Source organism: Talpa occidentalis, unplaced genomic scaffold, assembly GCF_014898055.3.
Source record: "Talpa occidentalis isolate TD23 unplaced genomic scaffold, MPIMG_talOcc4v2.1 talOcc4.3, whole genome shotgun sequence".
Lineage (NCBI taxonomy): Eukaryota > Metazoa > Chordata > Mammalia > Eulipotyphla > Talpidae > Talpa > Talpa occidentalis.
This window is the reverse complement of record NW_023603184.1, coordinates 103,182,343-103,205,455: the sequence shown is the minus strand read 5'-3', so window position 1 is coordinate 103,205,455 and position 23,113 is coordinate 103,182,343. Positions and strand designations below refer to the sequence as shown.

Below are 23,113 nucleotides of genomic sequence, written 5' to 3'. Positions count from 1 at the left end.
AATACATATTAAGTTAATAATAAATCCTATTAAAGTGTTAAAACATTAATATTAAATCTAAGAGATGAAAATATGGGTGTTAACTATATCATTCTGCATGTTTGAAATTTTTCACATTAAAAAGTAAACTTCGAAAGTTTTGTATAAGTCAGGTGTAAGGTAGACCAAGGATGAGGTACTAAAAGTTCAGAGCCAGTTCAGTCCTTTTTGTCCTCAGGTCAAGAGTAATGAGGCCCTTAGCCAGGTGACTTCGGAAGGAAGAGAAGAAAGTGAACACTAGAAAGGAAGGAGCAGGGAATGGGACAAATAACCTTGGCAGGTAGAGGTGAGAGTAAGGAGGACTCCCACGTGGTTGCTCCTAGTATGGGAAGATTAGGGTGGAGCTATGGCTATAAGGTGGCTTTCGTGAAGATGGGTCAGTTCTGTGGGAATCTGGATGTGGTTCATTACTGACATTTTGAGGCTAAACAGTCAGCAAGACATGAGGGGGAAAGAGAACAGTAGTCATTTGGAAAGTTAGGCTGCCTCAGGAAGGATCAGGCAGAGGTATGGGTTTGGGGAAGTATTTGTATTAGTTGCAAAAAAAAAAATGCAATGTTCACAGGGTACATATGGAGGAAAAACAGCAAGATTAGACTCTTGGCTGACATCAGAACTTTTGGGCAAGGCAAGCACCACCTGTGAAAGACACAAGATGAGTGGCCAGACACACGAGAAAACCAGGACAATATTCTGGGGCCCAGGAACCAAGGGAGAGTGGAGTCTGAACATGCCTGGTCCTGTTTGAAGTCAGAGAAAATTAGGAGCAGTAATGGCCGAATCTGGTTATTGGTTGGTCACTGAAAACTGCAGAGAGGTTAGAGTCAAGTATGGGGCAGACTCGGGGGCGGGTTACAGAGTGCCTGATGGTGAGGAAATAGTAGCCAACATCAAGTGCCTGGCACCCACTTGCCATGTTTTGTTTCATTTAATTTTCACAATAATCCTATGGAGAAACTGAGGCACAGAATCTCAGTGCCTCGTCCAAGAACACGCAGCTAGGAGACAGGTAGGATTTCAACTTAGGCATTTCTCATGACCAGTCATCCCCAGTTCAGTCAGGAGAGAAAGATCAAGAAAAGGAAGGGTAGGGAAAGAAAGGAAAGAAAGACCTGCCCTCTCCCTTATGATTTGAGGAAGAGTGAGGGAGGTAGATGAGGGAGGGAGAGAGCAGAGGCTGAACAGAAATTATGAATCAGAGGGGAAAGAAAGTGCGAAAGCTTCTAAAAATCTTGGTCAAGCAGGGGAGAGGTCACATGTAGAAAGTGACAAGTCTGAGGGTGACGTGGGGATCTAGGACTAAGGAGAGAGGTTGAAGGATGACTCTGGCTCCGAAGATGCTGGCGTGGCTGTGCTGCCTGATCAGAAAGCCCACCACCCGGTGCCTGGCCACACATACATGTACATGAGTTGAATAAGGAGACTGAGCTGCAACAGCAACTCAGGGACAGAAAGGAGGGCTAAGCAGATGTTTCTGATGAGCATGAACATACACGCAGACTCAGGACACAGGATTTCTTTGAATCTAGTTGGATATCCTCTAGAAAAAAACTATCACAAAGAAAAACTTCCTTTCTTTTATGATCGGCCAGAGACTGGTCTCATGAAAGGCTTGGAATTTGAAAAGGCCATGACATAAGAATAAATAATGGCTCACACTGCTTCTCTCCTTAATCAATAGTGTCAAAATAACCAAGAGGCAGGGCTCTCGGGTGTCTGGAGGAGACTAGACAAATACAATTCATGGATCTCATTTTTAAGAGCACAGAAATGACACTGAATTTCACTACAAAAAAGAAGGTATTTTGAGAGAGCATTCTAATTATACTCAGGTTCCAGCTGGCACCAGAACATACTTCCCTCTAACAGCTAAGACCACAAAATAATACCATATTAAAAATTTTTTGCAATAACTCTAGTGTGGGCTGGCATTTTTGTTTATCCACAAAAGAATCTGGAGACTTACTCTCAAGCTGGTGTAGGACATATTTTTTTTTGTCACATGAAAACACACACCACACAACAAATTTTTAGATACAAAATGTTCACATTTTTCACTTACGGTCATTGTTAGAGCCCGTTTCCATAACACCATAAGGAGGAGCCAGAAGTCCTGCCATGTACTGTCGGTATTTCTGAAAGACAAGATTGTAAACTCAACACACAGATATTTACTCACTTTGAACGTTCATTTATTGACACGTTAAAAAGCAGAAATGTTAGGTGTCAGGAAGCATCTGAGTCTGGTATTTATAGCCCCATGGAATGTGCTATCTGTGGTCTGGGATCTGACATAAAGATGCTATGTTCTTGAGGAGGTTTTCCTGGGGAAGACTGAATGTGTCCCCACCCAGGGAGGGGCTGTTATTAGCTCAGCCAGTTTGTTTCTGCATCCGCGGCTGATTCATCCGATTGCCTGGGCTTCTACCCTCTCTCCTCCTCTTGCCCTTCTCACTCCTGCAAACACATGCTCAGGGAAAAGACATTTGGTTATTAAGGATGCGGAGACAAACAAATGTGCTGCCTTGTTAACAGGTGAATGGCACTGAATCAGCTTTCAAAGCAAATAGAAATGCATCTCTAGGAAAATGTCTCTTCTGAAAGAAGCTGATTCGCCTCCATTTAACTACTTTCCTTTTACACCGTACACCTGCCTGTTATGTGACCCCTCCAAAGAACTTTTAGTATATTGTCAAATAAAATAGTTTGGTCCCATTTCGAACTACTTGGATTCCCTTGGATTTGTGGGCTGGCCCTGCTTTAAAACCTAAGGTTAGGCAATTTATATTAACCACTGGAGTCTGTGCTATTTTAACGGTATAAGGTTTGGGGAGCATAAAGCAACCAAGAACATCTAGCAAGGGAACAGTGAGGTTTATGAAGAATGGAAGATGAATCTTAGATGTGCTCTCTTCTCAGGTAATAAATATAGCCTTCTTTCAGAATGAAAGCTGGGCAATTTTGTTTATTGCATAGTGCCATGTATATTTATGGTTTATAATGATGATGACACATAAATGTTAAACAGCATCAAAAGAATCAACACTCTATAATGCGCTTGTGGGTTACACAAACGTCAGCAGAAAAGGCTTCATCTGTAGCAATGGGCAGCTGGCAGCACGCGGTATTGGAGCAGCCATCTGGCCCATTTGGTAGATTTGAATGGCGTTTGTAATGTGACACTGACGGTTTCTCAAAAGAGCCTTCTTCTAGTTAATATGTGACTAGCTTTTTATTTCATCCTTTTTTCTTTGCATTCTGTGGCAACTATGCTAACACCTGCACACACATTAACACTCATGATTTTCTCTGCTTCTGAGTTCACCAATCATTCAAACATACCCAGGGACCAATCCATGGCCTTAACTTCCCAATTCAGAGTCTCTTTTTTTCTTCTGACACCATCTACATTTCTTTTTCATGAGAGAACATGGATTAAACACATTTCTGGGCATCATATTACGGTAAACTCTGCACAAATAGACTCAGAGAGAACAGACAGGCACTGGTTATGTTCTAAGGCAGTTCTGTGTCACCCCATCCCATACTTCTTGAGTTATTCCTCCTACTGCTAGCCACTCCCCACCAGGCTCCTAAAAAATATAATTCCTATTAAATTATAGATGCAGTTTTATTTCGCTTTGCTCAGAAATGTTGCTCTGGATGCTCTGGATGCCCTTTGTCTCAGCACTTCAATGTCAATTCCCATGAATCCCACAGAAATGCCTTCCTGACTCCTAATTGAATGGCACCCCACCCTCCTCCACTCACACAGGGCCATTGCCTCTACAAACAGAAAATAGAGTGGCCCTTTGGGGTTACAGAATGTGAGCTGGATTTCAGGTTGTATAGGGAGTGAGCACCTACTATGTGCAGACAGTGTCCTGGCACTGAGCTTACTGCAGAGAACAAGCAGACAAGGTCGCTTACATTTGTGAGGCAGCTATATCCTGCCAAGAGTTGCCAGAGCTTGCAGATAATAGAAGCTTAATATTTACCTGCAGAATTTTAGAACTTTTATGGAAAATTTCAAACATACATAAAAATAGATTACCATATATATAACATCCAGTTTCAATTATTACTAACTCATGACCTGTGCTATTTCATTTACACTCCTAGCCACTTGTCTCTTCCAAAATTATTTTGAAGCAAATCTCAGATATCATATCATTTAATCCATAAATATTTCAGTAAGAATCTCTAAAATATAAGGACTCTCCTCCCCCTCAAAAAAATCATAAAGCCATTATCACAGCTAAAAAATATAACATCTTCATAATATCCAGTCCCTGCTGAAATTTCTCAAAGTTTCATAGATATCATTACTGAATTGAATTTAAAAAGTACTTTATTTAATAAAACAACATTGGCTCCAATATAACAGTTTTTGGTATAGTGCAGAGTGCAAAAACAGGTTTGAAATATTTGTTCCTATAAATGAAAAGTCAACTTTTTAGAAGTGATGGGGCACTTTTTAATAAACATTTACAAAAACTGGGAAATTGATCTATGTAGCACCTGCAGAGTACACTTCCAGCTAACTGGAATAAAATCTAGATCTCATAACACTAATTCCTCAATAGCTAAATCAGAAAATTGGGATTCCTAAGTTAGTTGAACATTGCTTGGCCTTGGACAGCATTTCATCACCCAAGCACAAGTTAAAGAATAGTCTACAAATGAATGTATCATATGAAAAGATTCTGAACCTTACTCATGACAGAAAGGCACACTAAAACTATACTGAATGTCATTTTTTACTTGTCAGATTTGGCAAAGTTTCAAAAATTTGCTAACACTATTGATGAGAGTGAGGGAAACAGGTGTTCACATATATTGCATTTATAGATATTATCTATCTCAGTAGAAGGCAATTTGGAAGTATCTACCACATTCTAAAATGCTTATTACTTTTGACTGAGCAAGAACGCTCCCTTAGAGAACAGATGTAAAGTCTTCTGAAATACCTGAATACATATCAAACACATATCTATTTGTACAAGTAAAACAATAGCACAAGCTGGAAAAAGCCCATATGTGCATAACCAGAGGACATCTATGTTACTCCTAATAAATACATGACAATGGGTTATTTTCCAGCAACATAGATGCTGTTGAAATATTATGTAACCATGAAAAGGCAGCAGCACTAGCTTTTTTAAAAAAGAAACTACAGCACTGTATATCTAGTATGCTACCACTTTCTGGGGATAAATGTATAGACTATGTTGGGACAGGTCCCAAGAATACGGTAACAAAGACTGTCCCTGAGAAAGAGATCTGAATGGCTCGAGATCAAAATGGGAGGAAGACTTAGTTTTCACTGTTTATACTTATACTTTTCACTGTTTATACTGAGGCAGAGGGATCACCAACTGTGTCTGACTGCCCAGAGGATGGCCTGGTGGACTTGCAATCCAGTGGCATTCAGCAATACTCATCAGGGTGCAGGACACTAGACCCTGATAATGACAGCAGTAGAATGAGGCAACAGTACTTCTCTCTTAGATTAACATGTGGAGGTGGGAGTAGGTTCCTTTGACTATAAAATCCTCCAGGGGTGGGGGAACTGGGGTGTTAAACACTCTGTTTCCTTGTAACTGGGTGTACTAGTGCTCAGGGATGAATGGAAAAATAAGAGAGAAATGACTCTTAGTAAACCTAGATTTAGACCTGTTCATATCTTTACAGAAGTCAAAAGCTATGTTTCAAGCTTTATGAGAAACAAATAACCCTAAAGGGAGTTGACCAAGGTCATAATGTAAATGAGCACAGGTCAGCTGAAACCTGATGTCAACAGTTTTTCAGAGGTGACACAGCACATCTCTGTAGTGGTTACCCACACACCGCCCACTCGTAGCTTCTGGGGTATAAGTAGCGGCCTGGCTCAGTCCCTGACAGTGTCCTCTTTGGGCCCAATGATCTCCTCCTGCCAAACCGTTTCTGGGATCCCAGCACACTTTAATTCCCCAAATAAGGCCTCACTCAATCATTTCTAAATCACCATGAGCACTTGGAAAAGAGCTGAGCCTTTAAGCCAAGTAGTACAACAGCAGCAGATTAGCAAGGTCAATGGTGCTTTGAAGAACAGAGCCCTGAGTCAGTACTCTGAGGGAAGAGGAGAGGTAGGCTCCAGTCTTAGTCTCTAATCCTGCACTCTGGCTGTCCTCTGTGTGTCTTGTGAGGAAGATTCGGGAAGGCTGGGCTCTCTCTGTTATAGAAGCATTCTGTTTATGTCAAGAGAAAGTTCACAAGGATCTTTCTGGTGTGTTATTTTGGGGGGATGGGAGAAAAGACCCCCGGTCTGGATTTAGCTTTTTGACGCCCACAGTGCCAGTTTGCTACAGACACAGAGTCTCTGCTACAGATACTACCATACAGTGGAAGGTGCTGGCTAGAGGACTCTTAAACATTTCCGCTCTCTAGCCCTCCTGGGCTGCTGAAGGCAATTAGGAAATCAGTTATTTAAATGACAAAATAACCACAGGAGCCTTGAAGGGTCTTAGAAGAATTTGGTAGGCTTCTTAGGATCACACCTCACACAAGTACTCAATGTTCCCTGGCTTTAGTATCCTCATCCATACAATGGGTGCTATGACTTAGACTCAAGTTTTTAAGACCTTGCTCTGCAGAACTCTGAGCTCTTTGGAGAATCCTCCTTAGAGAACCACATAAGCAGACCCTCAGCCCTGATGGCAACTGGAATGTCTTCACTTTTATCTGTTAGATATATTAGAGTTCCAAGGCCAATTTCATTTGAAAGATGACTTTTGCTTCTAAAAAATAAAAATTTACAAAACACAAGGCTAAATAATTCTGAGCTTGCAATTAAGCAGCTGTCAGTTAAATATGTCCATGAAGAGTCAACAAAGACCAAGTTAGACTTTGTCCAGGAAATGCTAGGACTCTGCTCTCTGTTGGAAGACCTCTATGGCTGTGGATTCAACAGATTATTCACTACCTGAAAGGCTTGTCAACAAATCAGACACTACGGAATGTGAGATGTACCACAGTACAACGCTGGCCAAGAGCTGAGGTATGCAGACCCTGGAGAGGCCCCGGAGGGGACAGGGACCGTGAGAGGGTTTAACTAGAGTTCCTCTTGGAACTTAAATTTTATGTTATGGAAAGTAGTTGAAAGTATTATTTTTATACTTTTATACTGGGATTAAAAAACTAAATTTGCATAAAATTTAAAGATTAAAGCATGAAACTTCAAAGGAAATTTGAGCTTGCTGCCGGCTACTTCTAGCTACAAAGGGTTCGGACCCTGGGCATTATGAATTGATTTCCTCTGCTTTTGGAGGAATGTTTGTAGAAAAAAAACAAGAACCTCTGATGCTATGGAAAGTGTGCAGGCACTGGAATCACACTGGAACGAGGTCTTTATTCTGATTTCAACATTTGCTACCTGGGTAAATTTGAGTAAGTTGTTTATTTCAGTTTCCTGGGTTAGCAACACAACTTTCAGAGCCATTGGGAGCATGAGAAGTAAAATCTATAAAAGTGCCCAACACATATTAGGCACTTAATAAGTTACTATTGATAACAATAGTAATAGTGATGATGATGATAAACAACTAAGGATTAATCGAGTTAATCACTGTATATTTGAAGATATTTTCCAAATAGCCTTTGACTCTAGGACTTTAGAACATTCTATAATGTGATAACTGCACATTACTGAGACTACTGATATACATACACTATAAAGACCCCCAATACATCTATTGACCTGTCTGTTAAATGGTGTTATGAAGAAATAAGAATTTAAATAACAGAATTTTTAGACTACTTTTCAGTGCACTGCCTGTTCTTATATCCAATATGGTAAAATAGTCTGAAGAGAAAGAAAGAGCAGAGAGTAAGCCCAGAAACAAACAAATGGAAATAAGGCCTTTTGCCCATCAGAACTGTTTTTTATTAACAGAACCCTTTCAAAACATCAATCTATAAATTTATAATCTATAAATAGATCAGCTTGTAAAGCAGGATCAGTGCCTGTGGCTCAGAATAGAGGGGAGAGGACAGGCAGTGGAGTGGGAATAGGGTACTCGGGAAGAAAGAAGTTCTCTCGGGCTGGTTCCCAAATGAAGGTGGAGACACATTGCTGGCTATACTATTTTCTGAGACAGTGGGTCACAGTGTCAGAAAAGTTAAACCTGGTCCATTTCTCGGTGAATTCATTGCTTTCCTCCCATCACGGCGACTGAGGAAGGCTGGTTGAAAGGCTGGTAAGAGCAACCAGGTCAGGGTGTGAATCTGCTCCTAGATCTGCTCCCACTCCATGGTCCAGGAGCCACAGTACAAAAGTTGAGAGATTTCTGCTGGGGGAGGGGGCATAATAGAGATGCATCACACCCTGAAAGGCGGACAAGCAGGACTCACAAGAGAATAAAGGAATGTCAGAAGTTAAGCTCCAGCTGGACCCCGACCCAAGAGAAGAGGGGCTCCTAGAGGGTAGAACTACCATGCCTAGGGTTCAAGGTCTTCCCATTATACCCTGAGGCCCTTTCTAGTGTTTTCCAAGATGCTGTTCAGGCTACCAGCAGGAGTCTCCACCACCACAGCCTGTGACATTACCACATTCCTGCTGGGCCAGCAGTAGCCAGGCAGGACTTGAGCCTTGGCCACACTCCTCCCCAGCAACTGGCCCTCTCCTCTGCCTGGGAGAGAGATGATCAGGTGCAGGGGAAGCACAAGTACTTTAAGTATCAGGTCTAGAATGGCACTATAAACAGGAAGCCTCGAGATGACTGGCAGGTATTGGTGTGCACACCAGGCAGAGGGGGCATGGGACACACCAATGAGCACCCAAGCTGGGCAGTGTCCAGGATTGGGAAGGAAACGAAGGGGACTGTCCTGGGGTGTGAGGACATGTCCTGTCATAATATACCATCCAACACGTTTTTACTAGGTTCTCCCAACATAGCAAAGCTAAGTTCACAAAATGATGAACAGGATGTCTGTGCTTTCTCTGAAAGCATGATTCTGTAGTAGAAAAGCTTAGCTTAGACTAGTGACAGAAAGTTTAGGCCCCTTCCTTTCTGTTTCTTGGCAAGACTTCTTTCACAACTTGTGTATGAGGTGTGTGATGTGGAAATGGACCTGGAACATCCCAGAGAGCTAGAGAATTCTTAAATACATGAATAGTAGAAAAGAAGGTAAGGCAGGTGTAAATGGAAACCTTCAAGCAAAATTTTCCTGTTTCCCTTTTGAAAACCATAGGTGTTGTTTTTCCCACAGCAAATCACTGGTTGGACTGAGTTTATCTCTCTGCCAAGTTATTCTGTTCCCTTGTTTTGATTTCAATAGCATTGGCATAAAAGGGCACACAGAACCCTCATCACCAGTTCTTCAATGGTGCTGGATTACAGCCTATGGCTCTATGATAGCCATTTCTAAATGGAGGCAAAATTCTGCTTGCCAGCTTCTGGCCATTTTTAACTCATGACCAGTCAACAGGAGCTGTATTTCGGAGTGTGATCATCACAACTATAGCTCTAATGGAGAAAGTTTTCCAAAACCGAATTACTTAAGAATTCCCGTGGGATGGTACTTAAGTACTGGCCTGTGAAGGTGCCCCAAATCCCATTCAATAGGTGTTATGAACTCTATAGTACTTCCAAAAGACATCCAAATGATTGACTATGAGGAATAAGATGTCATAGAGGTTAGTCAGATCAACCCTAAAGGAAGAGGAGGATAAATACACATCCTTAGTCACTGGTGACAAGAGGAGGCATAGTAGGGACCTCGCACGGGGGTCGTCACAGGCCTTGCACGTAGTGATGGGAACGGCCATTCACATGCTCATATAAAAGTTTTCTCAGAACATTAGGTGCTAGGAGTTAGAAGGAAAAAAAATACAGGGTGCACTTAAAACAAGGCCAGGTGGTAGAGAGTGGGGAATTTCAGAATTGAGAGTCAGGGCAATGACAGATAAGCCAAGGCTGAGTAGGGACAGGGGCACAGAGAATGAGCTCTGCAGGCAGAGAGGGAGCCGGTATGGTCAAGTCTGGCAGAAGCATCAGGACTAGGGGGGCGGGTGGGAGAGGATGGCGTGAGGCCAGGGCAGTGTAGGGTCTGGACAAGCAAAGCCTTGCAGGTCACAATGAGGAGTCTGAACTTGACCCAAGTGCAATGGAGAGCAGTTTAAGTGAGAAGTGACAAGAACAGATTGGGTTTTTTTAAAAAGATCATTCTGGCTGCTTCCTGGAGAATGTTTTTGATGGGAAAACATAAGGCCCTTAAAGAGAAAGCAGATCTGGACGTGGGCCTCAAAGGGGCTTGAACTTGGGGAGAGGAAAGCAGAGGCACCTGGCATTGGGGATAGGAAAACCCTTCATTCCTGGAGGTGAAACAATCTCCGATGATGTTAAAGACTCAAATTTCTTGCTGAAGTTACACTCAACACATCTGTGCTATTAATATAGCTCAAAGGTTCAGAGATTTCAGGAGACTCACAGAAATGATTATAATTTAACTGTACACTGCATGTTCAAGCAATTAAATTAGCCATGAGCTTCTCTTAGGGAAACTCAAGTTGAAAGCAAGATACACATAGTAGGTCTGTGCTACTTGAGAGGCATAAAATCCTGAGCTCTGAAGCTGCCTGCCAAGTCCTTATGTCCGTTTTCAAGAAGCCTGGCCACCTGCTGTACAGATGTGACTTCAACACTGAAAAACTAGCCGCTGTCTCCTTGTTTATCGAAAACACAGTCAATTGGCATTTATATGCATTTCTCTGGTTATTTTCTGGCCAAGTTTTTCTAGAAGGCTTCACAGATGACTCACCTATCCTACTGCTTAACTCCACTCCAATCCTATAACCAGCAGCATGCATACAGTATCCCAGCTTTTGCAATATTTATGCACATTGGTTGCTAGAATATAAGCTACGCAAGGGCAGTGTCTTCTCTGTTTCGTATATTGTCAGAGTAACCTAGGGTAGGTGATTTCTTAGCTTCACATATTCTTGATTTTGGAAACTAGACTTTCTAATTCAATTCTTTCTAAATTTCTGCAGCTTTTCGGCCTACACCCATTATTTGCTGCTACTTTCTTCATCTCCCTTTATTATCATCATTTCTATTAGCTCTGTTCCAAGTTGGCATAAACTACCTTAAAACATCCTTGTCCCAAACCCAATATCTATTTACCACACGTATCTGGGGAGCCACGGTAATAGAGCTCTGAGTAGTTGCGGAGGCTACTGTTTATTGTGGAAACATAAACCCCCTGAATTCTTTGCATGGTTCCTGGTTCCATCCTCTCTTCACTCCTTAACCTGAACTCTGTTTTCCCTACAGTGTGTTCCTAGGGACCTCACTCAGGTTGCAAACTTTCTAACTCTCCTCTAGCTTATCAAATAACAAATTAAGTCCCACCTCTAACACAAACACTAAGAGTGGTCAATACTGAAAGTAGTGCTTTAGCCATTCTGGAAAAGAGTGTGGAAGAAACACTATAATGTCATGTGTCCATGGAGCATGGCTGAAAGAGTTGAGGTAACAGGCTTTAAGATCCAAGAACATGCAAGCCCCCTTCCCAGATCTGTAAACCTGCCAGTGCTAACAAAACTTGTAAGCCTTCACATGACCTGGCCCTGCCTGAACCATCAGCTTCAGAGGCCACACTCTTCCCCAACCAGTGTCTCCAACCTCAATGTCCCCTCTCAAATCCCTCAGCACTTTGACACCCTCGCCTCCAACCCCAGGGCCTCCTGCTACCTGGAATTCATCCCATCACTTGGCCATGCCAATTTCTACTTCCTACACAAGTGGCCTTCCCTGAGCCCCCAAGTTTACATAAGTCTCTTGTCCGTCTCTTTCCCAGCATTTTGTCTTTGCTGTCAGTGTGCCAGTAGTATATGCTCTAGTATCGCATGTGAGAATGTGCTGGTTCAATGCCTCCCTTGTCTGTTCCACTACAAGCTAACAGAGGGCGGGGGCCATATCTGTGTTCCTTCTCACACCCAACCCCAGCAAGCACAGGCCTGGAACGTAGCTGACTTTCAGTGACTATTTACTGAGTGGATGATAAGTGAATGAATTCCTGATAGAATTTCCTAACCAGGTTCAGGTCCCTCAACAATAAAGTGGAAATATTGCCATGTACCCTACATGGTGGATGGAGTGACTGAATGAGAGAGCCTGTGTAAAGTTCCTCACAACTGGGAACACAGTAAATTTTAGTTCCCTTTTCCTTCACATCATGATTTCTTTGCATCCTGATTCTGCCAAGGGGCACATTTCCATTTAAAAAACTAAAGCTTGAAAGAAAAATAAGCCTACTACACAAAGATGTACAAATATAAATCTAATTATCTGGAGACAGGATGAAAGAAACTGAAATCATATGATGCACATGGTCAAATATCTCTGTGACGTTGTTTGCTCTTTATGAATAAGCTTCTGGCTTTCAGAGGAGGGACAGGAGACGCATGAAGATCAGTTGATGCTGATAAAAACAAAACCTAAATTTAACTCATCAAAATCTATGAATACTAATCAATTCTGTAATTTAAATGGAAGTACAGAGGAATACAGCAACCAGACTTCTCTACTAGAATTAGCACTAACACCAGCTCATTAGTGAAATTTTAGTTCAGGAGGCCCATATCTGACTCTTGCTGAAAAAATTGGTAGCCACATATAAATAAAGATAGAAAATAATTTGCTTTACATAGCTGACTTATTTTTTCATAATTCTCCCTATTGCTTTTGCTTTTTAACCCATATCGGTTTTGGTAAGTTTGCCTTTTGATTTTGCTCTATTCTAGCTCTCCCTCCCTCGCACTACTCCTCCCCAGTATAATTTTTTACTATAAAATTTAAAAAAAGCACATTATGAAAAGTTTCAGTTATAATATGAAAAACCCAAAAAGTAATAATTCTTTCATTACCCCCCACCTACTCCCCTAACCAGATGTACTGACAAGTTAACCACTGGGGACACTGATTTCTTCTGTAACTTCCAGATTTCTATGCACACACCACTTATGTATCTCAATTGACTTTAAACAAATCATAGGTGTGTAATGTTTTATCCTTCTGTTTTTTCTCTCTAATACTGTATCTGGAGAGCTCTAGATAGCATTGTTTTCTCTTCAGACACTTCAGTTTTTGGTGATATCCTCATTTAACCCAAATGGAGGAAATGTGGAAAACATACTGAATTACTTTCATTAAAATATCTTCCCTGAGTTTAAGGCAAAAAGATAAAGATCATATACCTGGGTTTAATCAAGTCATGATTTCCATTTTATTCTTGAAAATGAGAGTGCACTGTAAAAATTCGAAGGCAAACAAATATGCAAGCGTATCACTCAGAAAATTTCTTTGATCTCTCTGTTGCTTTATCTAATTGGTGTCATTATGTTGTAATTCCATTGACTGCCAACTGTATTTTTGTAAACTTGGCAAAAGCTTCTTGTATAATACATTTGAAGACAAGTAATGTGTGTGTTCTCTCTCCCAACACTGTTAGGAAAAAAAAGAAATTTAATTAAATTTCAATCTCTGACAGTTAAAAAATAATAGGATAGAAATTATAACACATTATGGATGGTGTTTGAATATTATTAGTGTTAAAAGGAACAGATTTACAGATTTTGATACCTACAGTCTGGCATTCAATGCAGGGCACAGCCTACCTTCCCCTTGCCAGCTTTTCTTCCCTTATTTCTTGTCTCCTGTACCTCTAGCTCTAGCCTGACATCCTGAATAGCTGGGGTGCGTGCCCAGGTGACTCTTCACCTCAACTGTGGATAGAAGGGGGTGGCTAAGGGAGAGGATTGAGTCTGAGAATTCTGATCAGAGGGGGAGTTGGAGAGAAAAAAAGCAAGGACCACAGCTACTCATTTAGAGCAAAGAGGAGGTGGTGTGGGCAATACTGAATGTGAGGGGTGGGCAGGTGGGTTTCATTTATAGGCAGCAAGATTCAGCAGCCACACAATACTTCTTCCTATCTCTCCTGTGCCCATGCCAGATCTTTCTTCTTTAGTCAATCGCCCCTCATTCAGACCTTTGTAATCCTGGTTTGAGAATGTTCTATGTTGGTGTTTGACCCCAACCTCCTATATGGGAAGTCCTCCTGGTATCCACATCTCCCTTCTCAGCTTGGATCCATGTCTTGCTAATGACTCTCCTACTGTCCCCATCGAGACCAGACACCAAACAATTATGCCCTGTTTGTTCAAATGCTGGGCTCCAGTCATCAGGCTCATCCCTCTGATATCGCCAAATAACACATTCCTTGGTCAGTCCCCCAGAAACTTCTCATCCCCAACCTTGTCATTCTGCCCACTGAGCTTCTCAGCTAGAGTGCAACAGAATATGTTTTGCAAACTGTAAAGTGTTATTGGGCACAACTTAGGAGTGTTAAATATAGTTGCTAAACCACAAAACTAAGACAGAGTATAAAGAAAGTAATTCCAAAGACAATGCCCCATTTAAAAGCATTCTACCCCAAATGGATTATAATTACAAATTTCAAACTCCATTTAAAAAAAAGAAAAAAAGTGCTACAGAATCATCTTCATGAAAAAGGGAAGAGCATTGCAGAGCACTGAACAGGCAACATTTTCCCAGCTCCCACTTAATATGCAATTCTTCACCCTGGATTACAAGTCCTAATATGCCATACACTGGACTTCTTTAGCAAGGAAGCTACTGGGAATTAGAAGCAGAACTGAACAACCAGATATACATATATAACACAAAAGGCAGGTGGGCCCACAGTCTTGCTTATCCAGTTTCAATGTGCACCCAGGGACTTGGAGGAGATATGTGCAAGAGAGACATGTAGAGACTCTTGGAAGAGACACTTGAAAGACACACATGGGTGAGAGCCATGTGGGGGAGGCTAGTCCTAGTCCTTGGCAGAAATAATGGCAGTTGTTCTGATTTCATGGTGGATTATCTGCACATTTGGAATTCTGGATCCCAACACTGGCCCAGCTCTCTGAGACCTACCTAACTTCTTTCCTATGGTTCCCCAGCAGAAGTTACCTTAAATTTGTGGAAAACTTTCAGGTCTCAGAACCCCCACTTCAGGTCAAGCCTATTTGGCTGGACAAAGGATAGGTAACTTTGGAGGTTTTATTGGGAAACTAATAATATCTTTTCTTCTCCTCTCTCTCAATGCATACTAATTTTATTAACGATCTTTTACACTGAGTCTCCTTACTTTGCCTCGGTGTGGGAATGACTGGACCTCTTTTAGAGCATATACACCTTAACAGTTTGGGGTCCCTGGGTGCCCTTGGTCACATGCTAATAAAAGCATCCTTGAGAATATTCACCTTCATCTTGTTAAATTTATTTATTCAAATCTGGGTCTCAAGTGAAAACTAACTGGGGTGTGCCTTGTTTTTTGAAGGTGCAGTGATAAAAATATTCTAAAATTGATGATGGTAATGTTTGCACAATATACTAACAGATAATTGTTGTATGCTTTATGTCTTAATAAAACTGTTTAAAAGAAGTGAAAATACTGAATGGACTTCAGGACGTGAACCTAACTTACCTAATATTTCCACCTGGCTGTCAGAGGGAGGCATCAGAAAAAAAATACAGGAAAGTCATTTTCTGGAAATTCTAGGTGGGCTTTGCTGAAGCATATACCCTGATTTTTACCTGCATGAAGCCCAAGTCTGACCATCCCTCCCGTGGGCAGCTCCCTGCATGGGAATACTGCACACCAAGAGAACTGGCATGTGTAGGTTTCTCAGTGCCTATAGCATGCAGAGCTACGCCTACTTTTTTCAGCATTTGATTTTCCCAAACAAAAGGAGAAACCAAGCACATCAAACCCAACAGTGAATTGATGAGCAACTTTGCATATATATAGAATTTCCAGGCAATAAAGCATGCTCTCCAACAAGCTTGTCTTTGTTTGGAAGAAAATTATGCTTTGCTTTCTCACAATGCCCTCTGCCAAGCCCAGTGTGCCTCCTAATTTAAATTAGTCTTTCAATTGTATGATCGTTCCAAAAGAAACTAATTTTCACGACGTTCATTCAGGGAACTTAACCAAAACTTGAATTTTTTTTTTGTTGGGGGAGGTGGCAAACCCACACAGTAAGGTTTTCTTTTTTGCCACAACCCTAAGATTAATCATTTTCTGAATATCTATAAATATTATTTTGATTATGTGAATGGCTTTAAAGAGCTGTTTACGAAAAATTCACAATACAGTATGTCTGCAAAGAAATAAGCCTAATATAAAGTGTGAGCAAGAGAATTAAACACAAATTGCACAATTTATTCTAATTTGTAGATTATAATTCAGTGTGTCGTAATGATTTATTCTGAAAATCATATTATCTGAAAAATAGAGAAAAAACTGATTAAGATAACTTTTCTCACAAATATCAAAGTGCTTCATTTACTGGATAATTTCATTCTGTCCTATTTCAATAAAGACATTTCAAATCAAAGACCTCAAAAAGAAGGCTAATAAATCCTGGCAGCTTCAATAGGTCCTGTTTTCTTATTGTATGTTTACTTCTGTGGGAATATCTGTGTGCAGTTGTGCAGTTTATATTATCTGGCATAAAAATAGAGAATTTTTTAAATGCTTAAAACTTTACTTTCTCAGAAATTGTTTTAATGGTGTTTTTTCCCTTACTGTTGGTTTATTTCCCAGAAAAGGCTTCATCATTTTCACTAGAATTTTCACAAATAAAGCTGTGCTAGAAAAGGATACCATGGCAATAGTGGAAAAAAATCTGATCAAAATTGGGCTTTTTTTTTTTTAAATGTCATAAATATACAGCCCATCCTATAAATTTCACAATCTGGACAAGCATCATTCTGAGTGACCTTGAGCAAATTGCTTTGTTTTTGTTTTAAGAAAGTATTATTTTTATCCCTCTTTCTCAAAATTCCCTTCATCCCATACTCAAAAATGAGACTTTCATCTCTGAATGTCCTTGGTGATCCCAGCATATATATTTTGAAAATGAAATTCATTTTAGTAACAACTAAATTCATAGAGAATTGTAAACAATAACTCAGGAAATATACCTTTTTTGGCATGTTCACAAGTTACAAATCTACACATGCAGTTTATCTCAGGGAAAGCACACACATGCACTGTGCTCTTTCTCTGGAAGCAGGGAGCTGGCGGAAAGCACTGGACCCTTGGGTGGGGAGGCTGAAAGTGGGACAGGGTCTCTACTGGTCCTGTTTTCATATAATTACATTGACAATTTTCAAAAAGTCAAACTTTTAATTGAATACTATAAAAAAGTAGGTTGTCACATGTCTTAAAATACAAAACAAAAAACAAAACACCAGAATAGCTCACAACAGGATAGGGAATCAAGATCAAAATCCAGAATCCAGCTGTTGTCTCGAAAAGATTAAAAACAAAGAAGAAGAGAAAACATTAAGGTGAAATGATTGCGGGGATGCTGCCAAGGGAACATTTAAAACAGACCCAGAAAGTAACAACAAATCGCTCCTCTCTCCACCACTGTAGTCAAAAGCCTTATGCTCACGTACCAGAAGCTATAGGGAGCTCGCTAAAGAAAATTCAAAAACAGTTCTTCTGCCTGGTATTCTTTGAAGATGCTTGATGTACAAAGTATCAATCAGTGAGTGAACATGTAGAAAGTTCAAAACAGTTCAAGTCCAATTTTGTGATAATTATTATGCACTGCTCATTGCCCACTTCAAAGGCCAAAATCATATGTGCAGATGCCTGTGTAAGTACAAGGGTTTTTAAAAGGTTGAGACAAATTGGAATAAGAAAACAGATGGCAAGACATCAATACCATCTCTTCAGAGCAAAGACAGATTTCAGCACCCATCCCACTTCTTACATAGTCATGGATCAGTTTTCTCTTCTCATTAAATCTTCATCTTGCTGTCCATCTAAAAGCTCCTGGCCCCTAAATTCCTATTCAAATTGGAATGAACATATCACTTTTCTCCAGACAGAGTCACTCATGGGAGTTTTCAAAATCAATCCTTACTCTTTTACAAAACAGTTCTTCTACTCTCTACTACTAGTCCTCCCTGGAATAAAAAAAGAAAGAAAGAGTAAGAACTAGAATTACAACATTTATAAAGCTCAGCCCAGATATTCTACTGTAAGTCTGGCAGTAAAAGAGAGTTTAAAATTTGAAGGCCTCACAGGAAGGTAAGATAGCATAGCACAAAGGAATGCTGCTGTGAAGCGCCCGTTCCTACTAGAAAGTGCCTGTGAAGTTGTAAGAGAGCTTTAAAAGGCCTGCACACAGACTCTAACGATCTCTACAGACCACTCTACACCCAACAGGCAGTAGTGTGTTCCCTGGAATTCTGGAAGAAGCAAAGAAGACGGTGGCACAATGGTTTATGGAGAATGGATCACCCCAGAAATTATGTAGAACTGAAAACTGTGTCAGGTCTTGTCCATGAGGTGTCCTTTGGACACACAGAGACATTTTTTCTGATTCTTTTTTTTTTTTTAAGATTTATTATTTATACAAGAACCGGGGTGCAGGCCAGATGTGTGGGAGGGTGAGAGGATTCACCAGAGACAGAGCGGGGAACAGAACAGGCAGACTGACAAAATACACCGCTGAGGGGAGCAGCAGGCAAGTCAGGAGAGGTCTCCCGCGCCATGTGGGACCCTCGCCACCGGGATTGAACCGGTGCTGCAGAGGCTGCGGACAGCTTCACTGCGCAGTGCTCAACAGACTGAGCCAACAGGGGAGGCCCTCTTTTTTTTTTTTTCAGTATTTATTTATTTTTATGCAAGAGCTGGGGTACAGGCCAGAGGCAAGGGAGGGTGAGAGGATTCGCCAGAGACAGAGCACGAAGCAGAACAGGCAGACGACAGAAATACACTGCTGAGGGGAGCAGCGGGCACAACAGGAGAGGTGTGCTGCACCATGTGGGATTCTCACCAGCTGGCCAGGATCGAACCCGCGCTGCAGAGGCTGCAGACAGCTTCACAGCACTGCGCTCAACCCGCTGTGCCACAGAGGAGGCTCTCTCTGATTCTTTATGTCTTCAAATTCAAGAACAAAGAGGTCTTTGGGGTCTCCCTGGTGGCCTAGAGGTAAAGTCTCAGTGCTATCACCTCTAGGGCCTGAAGTAGTGCCTGAGCCAGGGAGCTACCCACATGGCACAGCAGACCTCTCCTGACTCGCTCACTGCTCCCTTCAGCAGTGTATGTCAATAGATCTACCTGTTCTGCTCCCCACTCTGTCCCTGGTGAATCCTCTCCTCCCCCCTATTTCTGGTCTACCTGTTCTCCTACACATGCATGCATGCATAAATAATCTTTTTTTTTTTTTTTTTTAAGAAGAGGTCTTTGCATAAAACAACGAAGTAAAATGAAGATTCCAGGTAGTATGTTTATCAAGGATTTGGGCAGAATCTCCCACTAGTTTGAACTGAAAGGCTCAGAATGTGGCATTGTACACCCCAGCACTGCAGTGAGTGGAGCTGAGGCTGGGAGGGCACTGGATGTGAAAAGCAGACAGATGGTGGTAGCAAGCCTGGCAAGGAGGCCTGAGAAGAACCAAGTTTCAGTAAAGGTGATTTAGGTTCACATTACTTCAAATCTTTCAGGTATTCTTGGGGCCCTTTCTTCTGAAGAAGACAAGGAAAGTGAAGATTTTTCCAGAATAAATGGGAAAATGTATTGGTTAATGTCCTGAGCCCCAGAAATCCTAACTCAATCAAGAAATTCAAACTTAAAAAGTAGAAATAAAATTGTCATAACATTAAAAAAAAAAAAGCACCTGGGGCCTTCCTGGTGGCACAAGGGGTTAAGCACCACACTATGAAGCTATCCACAGCCTCTGCAGCACTAGTTCGATCCCCAGCCTGCCAGGGAGCAAGCCACATGGCACAGTAGACCTCTCCTGACTTGCCTGCTGCTCCCCAGAGCAGTGTACTTTGGCCAATCTGCCTGTTCTGTTCCCCACTCTGTCTCTGGTGAATCCTCTCGCCCCCTAAACCTCTGGCCTGTACCCCAGTCCTTGTATGCATAAATAAATAAATCTTTAAAAAAAAAAGAACAAAACAAAGATATCTGCTCTTATGACGTTTGTTCAACTTTGTACTGTAGGCAAGACAAAACTAAAGGACCTATGAAGTGGTCCGCAGCAATTACAGCATGAGTTTGATCCCCCAGCCAGCCAGGAGCTACCCACATTGTGCAGCAGACCTCTCCTGACTTGCCCACAGCTCCCCTAAGCAGTGTACTTCGATCAATCTGCCTCTTCTGCTCCCCACTCTCTGGTGAATCCTCTCACCCCCTACATCTCTGGCCTGTACCCCAGCTTTTGTACGCATAAATAAATCAATCTTTAAAAAAAAAGTACCCAGAATCCTGAGTCAGAAGCCTTATGCTCAACTCCCACGGTTTAGGGTAGTTTCTGGGTCTGCTCTGTGAAGTGCAGATTGCCACAGGAATGCAGCTGCTGTTGTGCCATGACGTTTCCAGTACACTCCTCATCTCCTCACCAACTTCCGCTGGCTTTCACACAGCATGTCAGCAATGCTTTCATCTCATTAATAAGTGAACCTCCAACTGTACCCCAACTGCTTGCAGGTCTCCCTCTTGTCTGCAGGCAAGTGTGCCTTTACTGAGGCTTCCTCCTTGAGGGCACGCCCTTCTTCCCTCTGCCCCTGGCTCGCTGACTCACCCTCACAACTGCTGACCACAGGTGCACACCTGACCATTGACAACATGTTGTCATCACACTCCAGGCAGATTTCGAGCATCGGCTCTCTCTGATAGACCCTAAGCTCCTACTTGGCAGGAACCACACCTTATTTCTCTTTCTAGCACCACGATGGTGCCTACAAAGAGTGAGAGCTCAGTAAAGTTTACTGCATAGATGAACAGATAATGAGAAGCTAGTAACATTTGGAAAATATTTCAAGAAAAGAATATTTTTTGAATTTTCTGATTTTCTCAGTTCAAAGCTCAAAGACCTGTTAATGTAAAGAATGTCACAGCTAAACCAAGACATAGGGGAGGCTGCTAGCCTTGCCAACGCTTTATTCTACTCATCTCTGGGCATCTATTGGCTTGTATTCTTCTGAACAGAGTGTGAAACTGCAACTTGTAGGCAGCTGATTGGGAGATGATTCCAGGAAGCAGGAGTGAAAGGCAGGAAAAGTGAAACAAGGAAGGAGAAAACGACAATAAAGGCTATGTCACTGAGCTGGGTTTCTCTCTGGAGACCCTCTCAGACAGCAGCTCAGAACTCTAGCTCCAGAGCACAGGAGCTGAAGCATTTATCTGCAGACTCCCATCCTCACTATCTGAAGGGTCCATCCAGAGGCACTAATTCCCCCCCAAATTTCCCAACTACTCTTGAGTTTAGGTTGTACAAGCTCTTATGATTAGAAAGAAGTATAAGGCAGAAAAGAGGCTGGAAATGGAGCAACAGCTGAGGTGGGGTATGATTGTGCACAGGAAGAGTCCATCACAGCCACGGCTCAGATGGAAGGCCAGCCACAGCATCCAAGGGATATTGATAAGGAAGGGCAGCAACACGAAACAGTTAAAGTCTTACATCATATTTTCCTGGATTGTGCCGCTAAATAAAAACTTGGTTCCAACATGCAATCCATTAATCAATGAAAAGAAAGTGCTTAACGGGCTGATGATGATGTCCTAGATGGACCTTGGGGAGGGAGTTGCCAGGGAACAGGTGACTTTGTTAGCGGATGCTTAGCAGTATCCCCAAGACTTATACACCCACACCCCTCAACTAGTCTCCACTCCTGCCCTCCACCTTTCCCCCATTTCTGTCCACTCACAGGACAACAGTCTGAGAACTCCCACACATCTTCTCACAATGTGACTTCTTTTTACTGTGTAAATTAGTTTTAAAGGTCATTTTCTAAAAAGGAAAGAAAATGGATAAGGGGAGTAGCAAAATAGAAAGGAAGGACTAGTTGATGTGAGTTCAATCACTTACAGATCGCTTCCCTTCCCTTCCATTTTCTCTGATAATCCAGGAGAAAGAATTCCCATTTACCTTTTATGTTGGGGGAACCTAGCACAAATGATAGCAAACTTACACTGTGTAGGTTTTTCCAAGTATATTTGATAAAGTTCTTTGTATTCACTGTCACCAGAATCTTCTACGCCAAGCCAATTGGAAAAAAGACCAAGTTTGTGCCTTTGTTATTTTTTTTACCTGCACCTCTACCCCACACTGTTTCTTTATCTATCAATAGTAAAGACGATGCCAGGCACCCACTGCACCCCTCCTTGGCACACGTGCACCATCCACTGATGCATCCCATCTGCTTCTGTTTCCACATGCAAACAGCTGTCAATAAATTTGGCCCTTTGTTCCTGGCAATCAGTCTCACTCTCCCAACATGAGCCTTTTAGCTTCATACTGGCCTAGAATTTTGAGATAAACAGATGTCATGGCAGTGAGATAAGGAAAAGGGATATAAAAGCAGAAATCAAAGCTGGCTTCTAAAGAAAATGCAATTTGAGAAGGAGGAGCACAGAGGATGTCCAGGGCAATGAAAATATGATATGATACCATAATCATTGATACATGTCATTATACATATGTCCTAAGTCATGGAACGTACCAGCATGAACCCTGATGTAAACTGTGTGATAATGACATACCAGTGTGGGTTCATCAACTGTAAGACATGTAAGACAACTCCAGTAGGGAATGTTGATAATTTGGGAAGCCATGCATATGAGGGGGAGGGTATATGGGAAATCTTTGTACCTTCTGCTCAACTGTGCTGTGACTTTAGGACTACTCTAAAAAACAAAAGTCTATTTTTTTAAATTATTTTAAAAAGAGAAGGAATAGGAGGAAAAGGAGATAAAATATACATTGAGAGATTGAGAAAAATCAGAAAACACTAGGGATAGAACCTAAGATTTAATATCTGACACAGGGCAGTATTTGTTAAGATCAGGAATGATCCTAGATAAGGAGGAAAGGAAATAAAATTGTTATGGTCTTCAACCCAAAAGAGAGGGGCCTTTGCCCTCTACGAAAAGAATACACCAGAGGGCCTGCCTGGTGGCCCAAGGGGTTAAGCACCGCACTGTGAGGCAATCTGCA

The 23,113-nt window shown here is 41.7% G+C and overlaps 1 protein-coding gene across 10 annotated transcripts in view; it reads right to left on the bottom strand.

Moving 5' to 3' along the window:
- Nucleotides 1-23,113, bottom strand: part of RAPGEF4 (Rap guanine nucleotide exchange factor 4) — a 279,874-nt gene that overhangs the window by 124,833 nt on the left and 131,928 nt on the right. For 9 of the 10 annotated variants that reach the window (XM_037523555.2, XM_054699866.1, XM_037523553.2 and 6 more), the window contains one exon: nucleotides 2,102-2,174. In XM_037523555.2, coding sequence (XP_037379452.1) covers nucleotides 2,102-2,174 — 73 coding nt within the window. Of the gene's footprint in view, nucleotides 1-2,101; nucleotides 2,175-13,279; nucleotides 13,397-23,113 lie in introns of those variants that run through there. The other variant, XM_037523550.2, reaches the window with a different exon arrangement.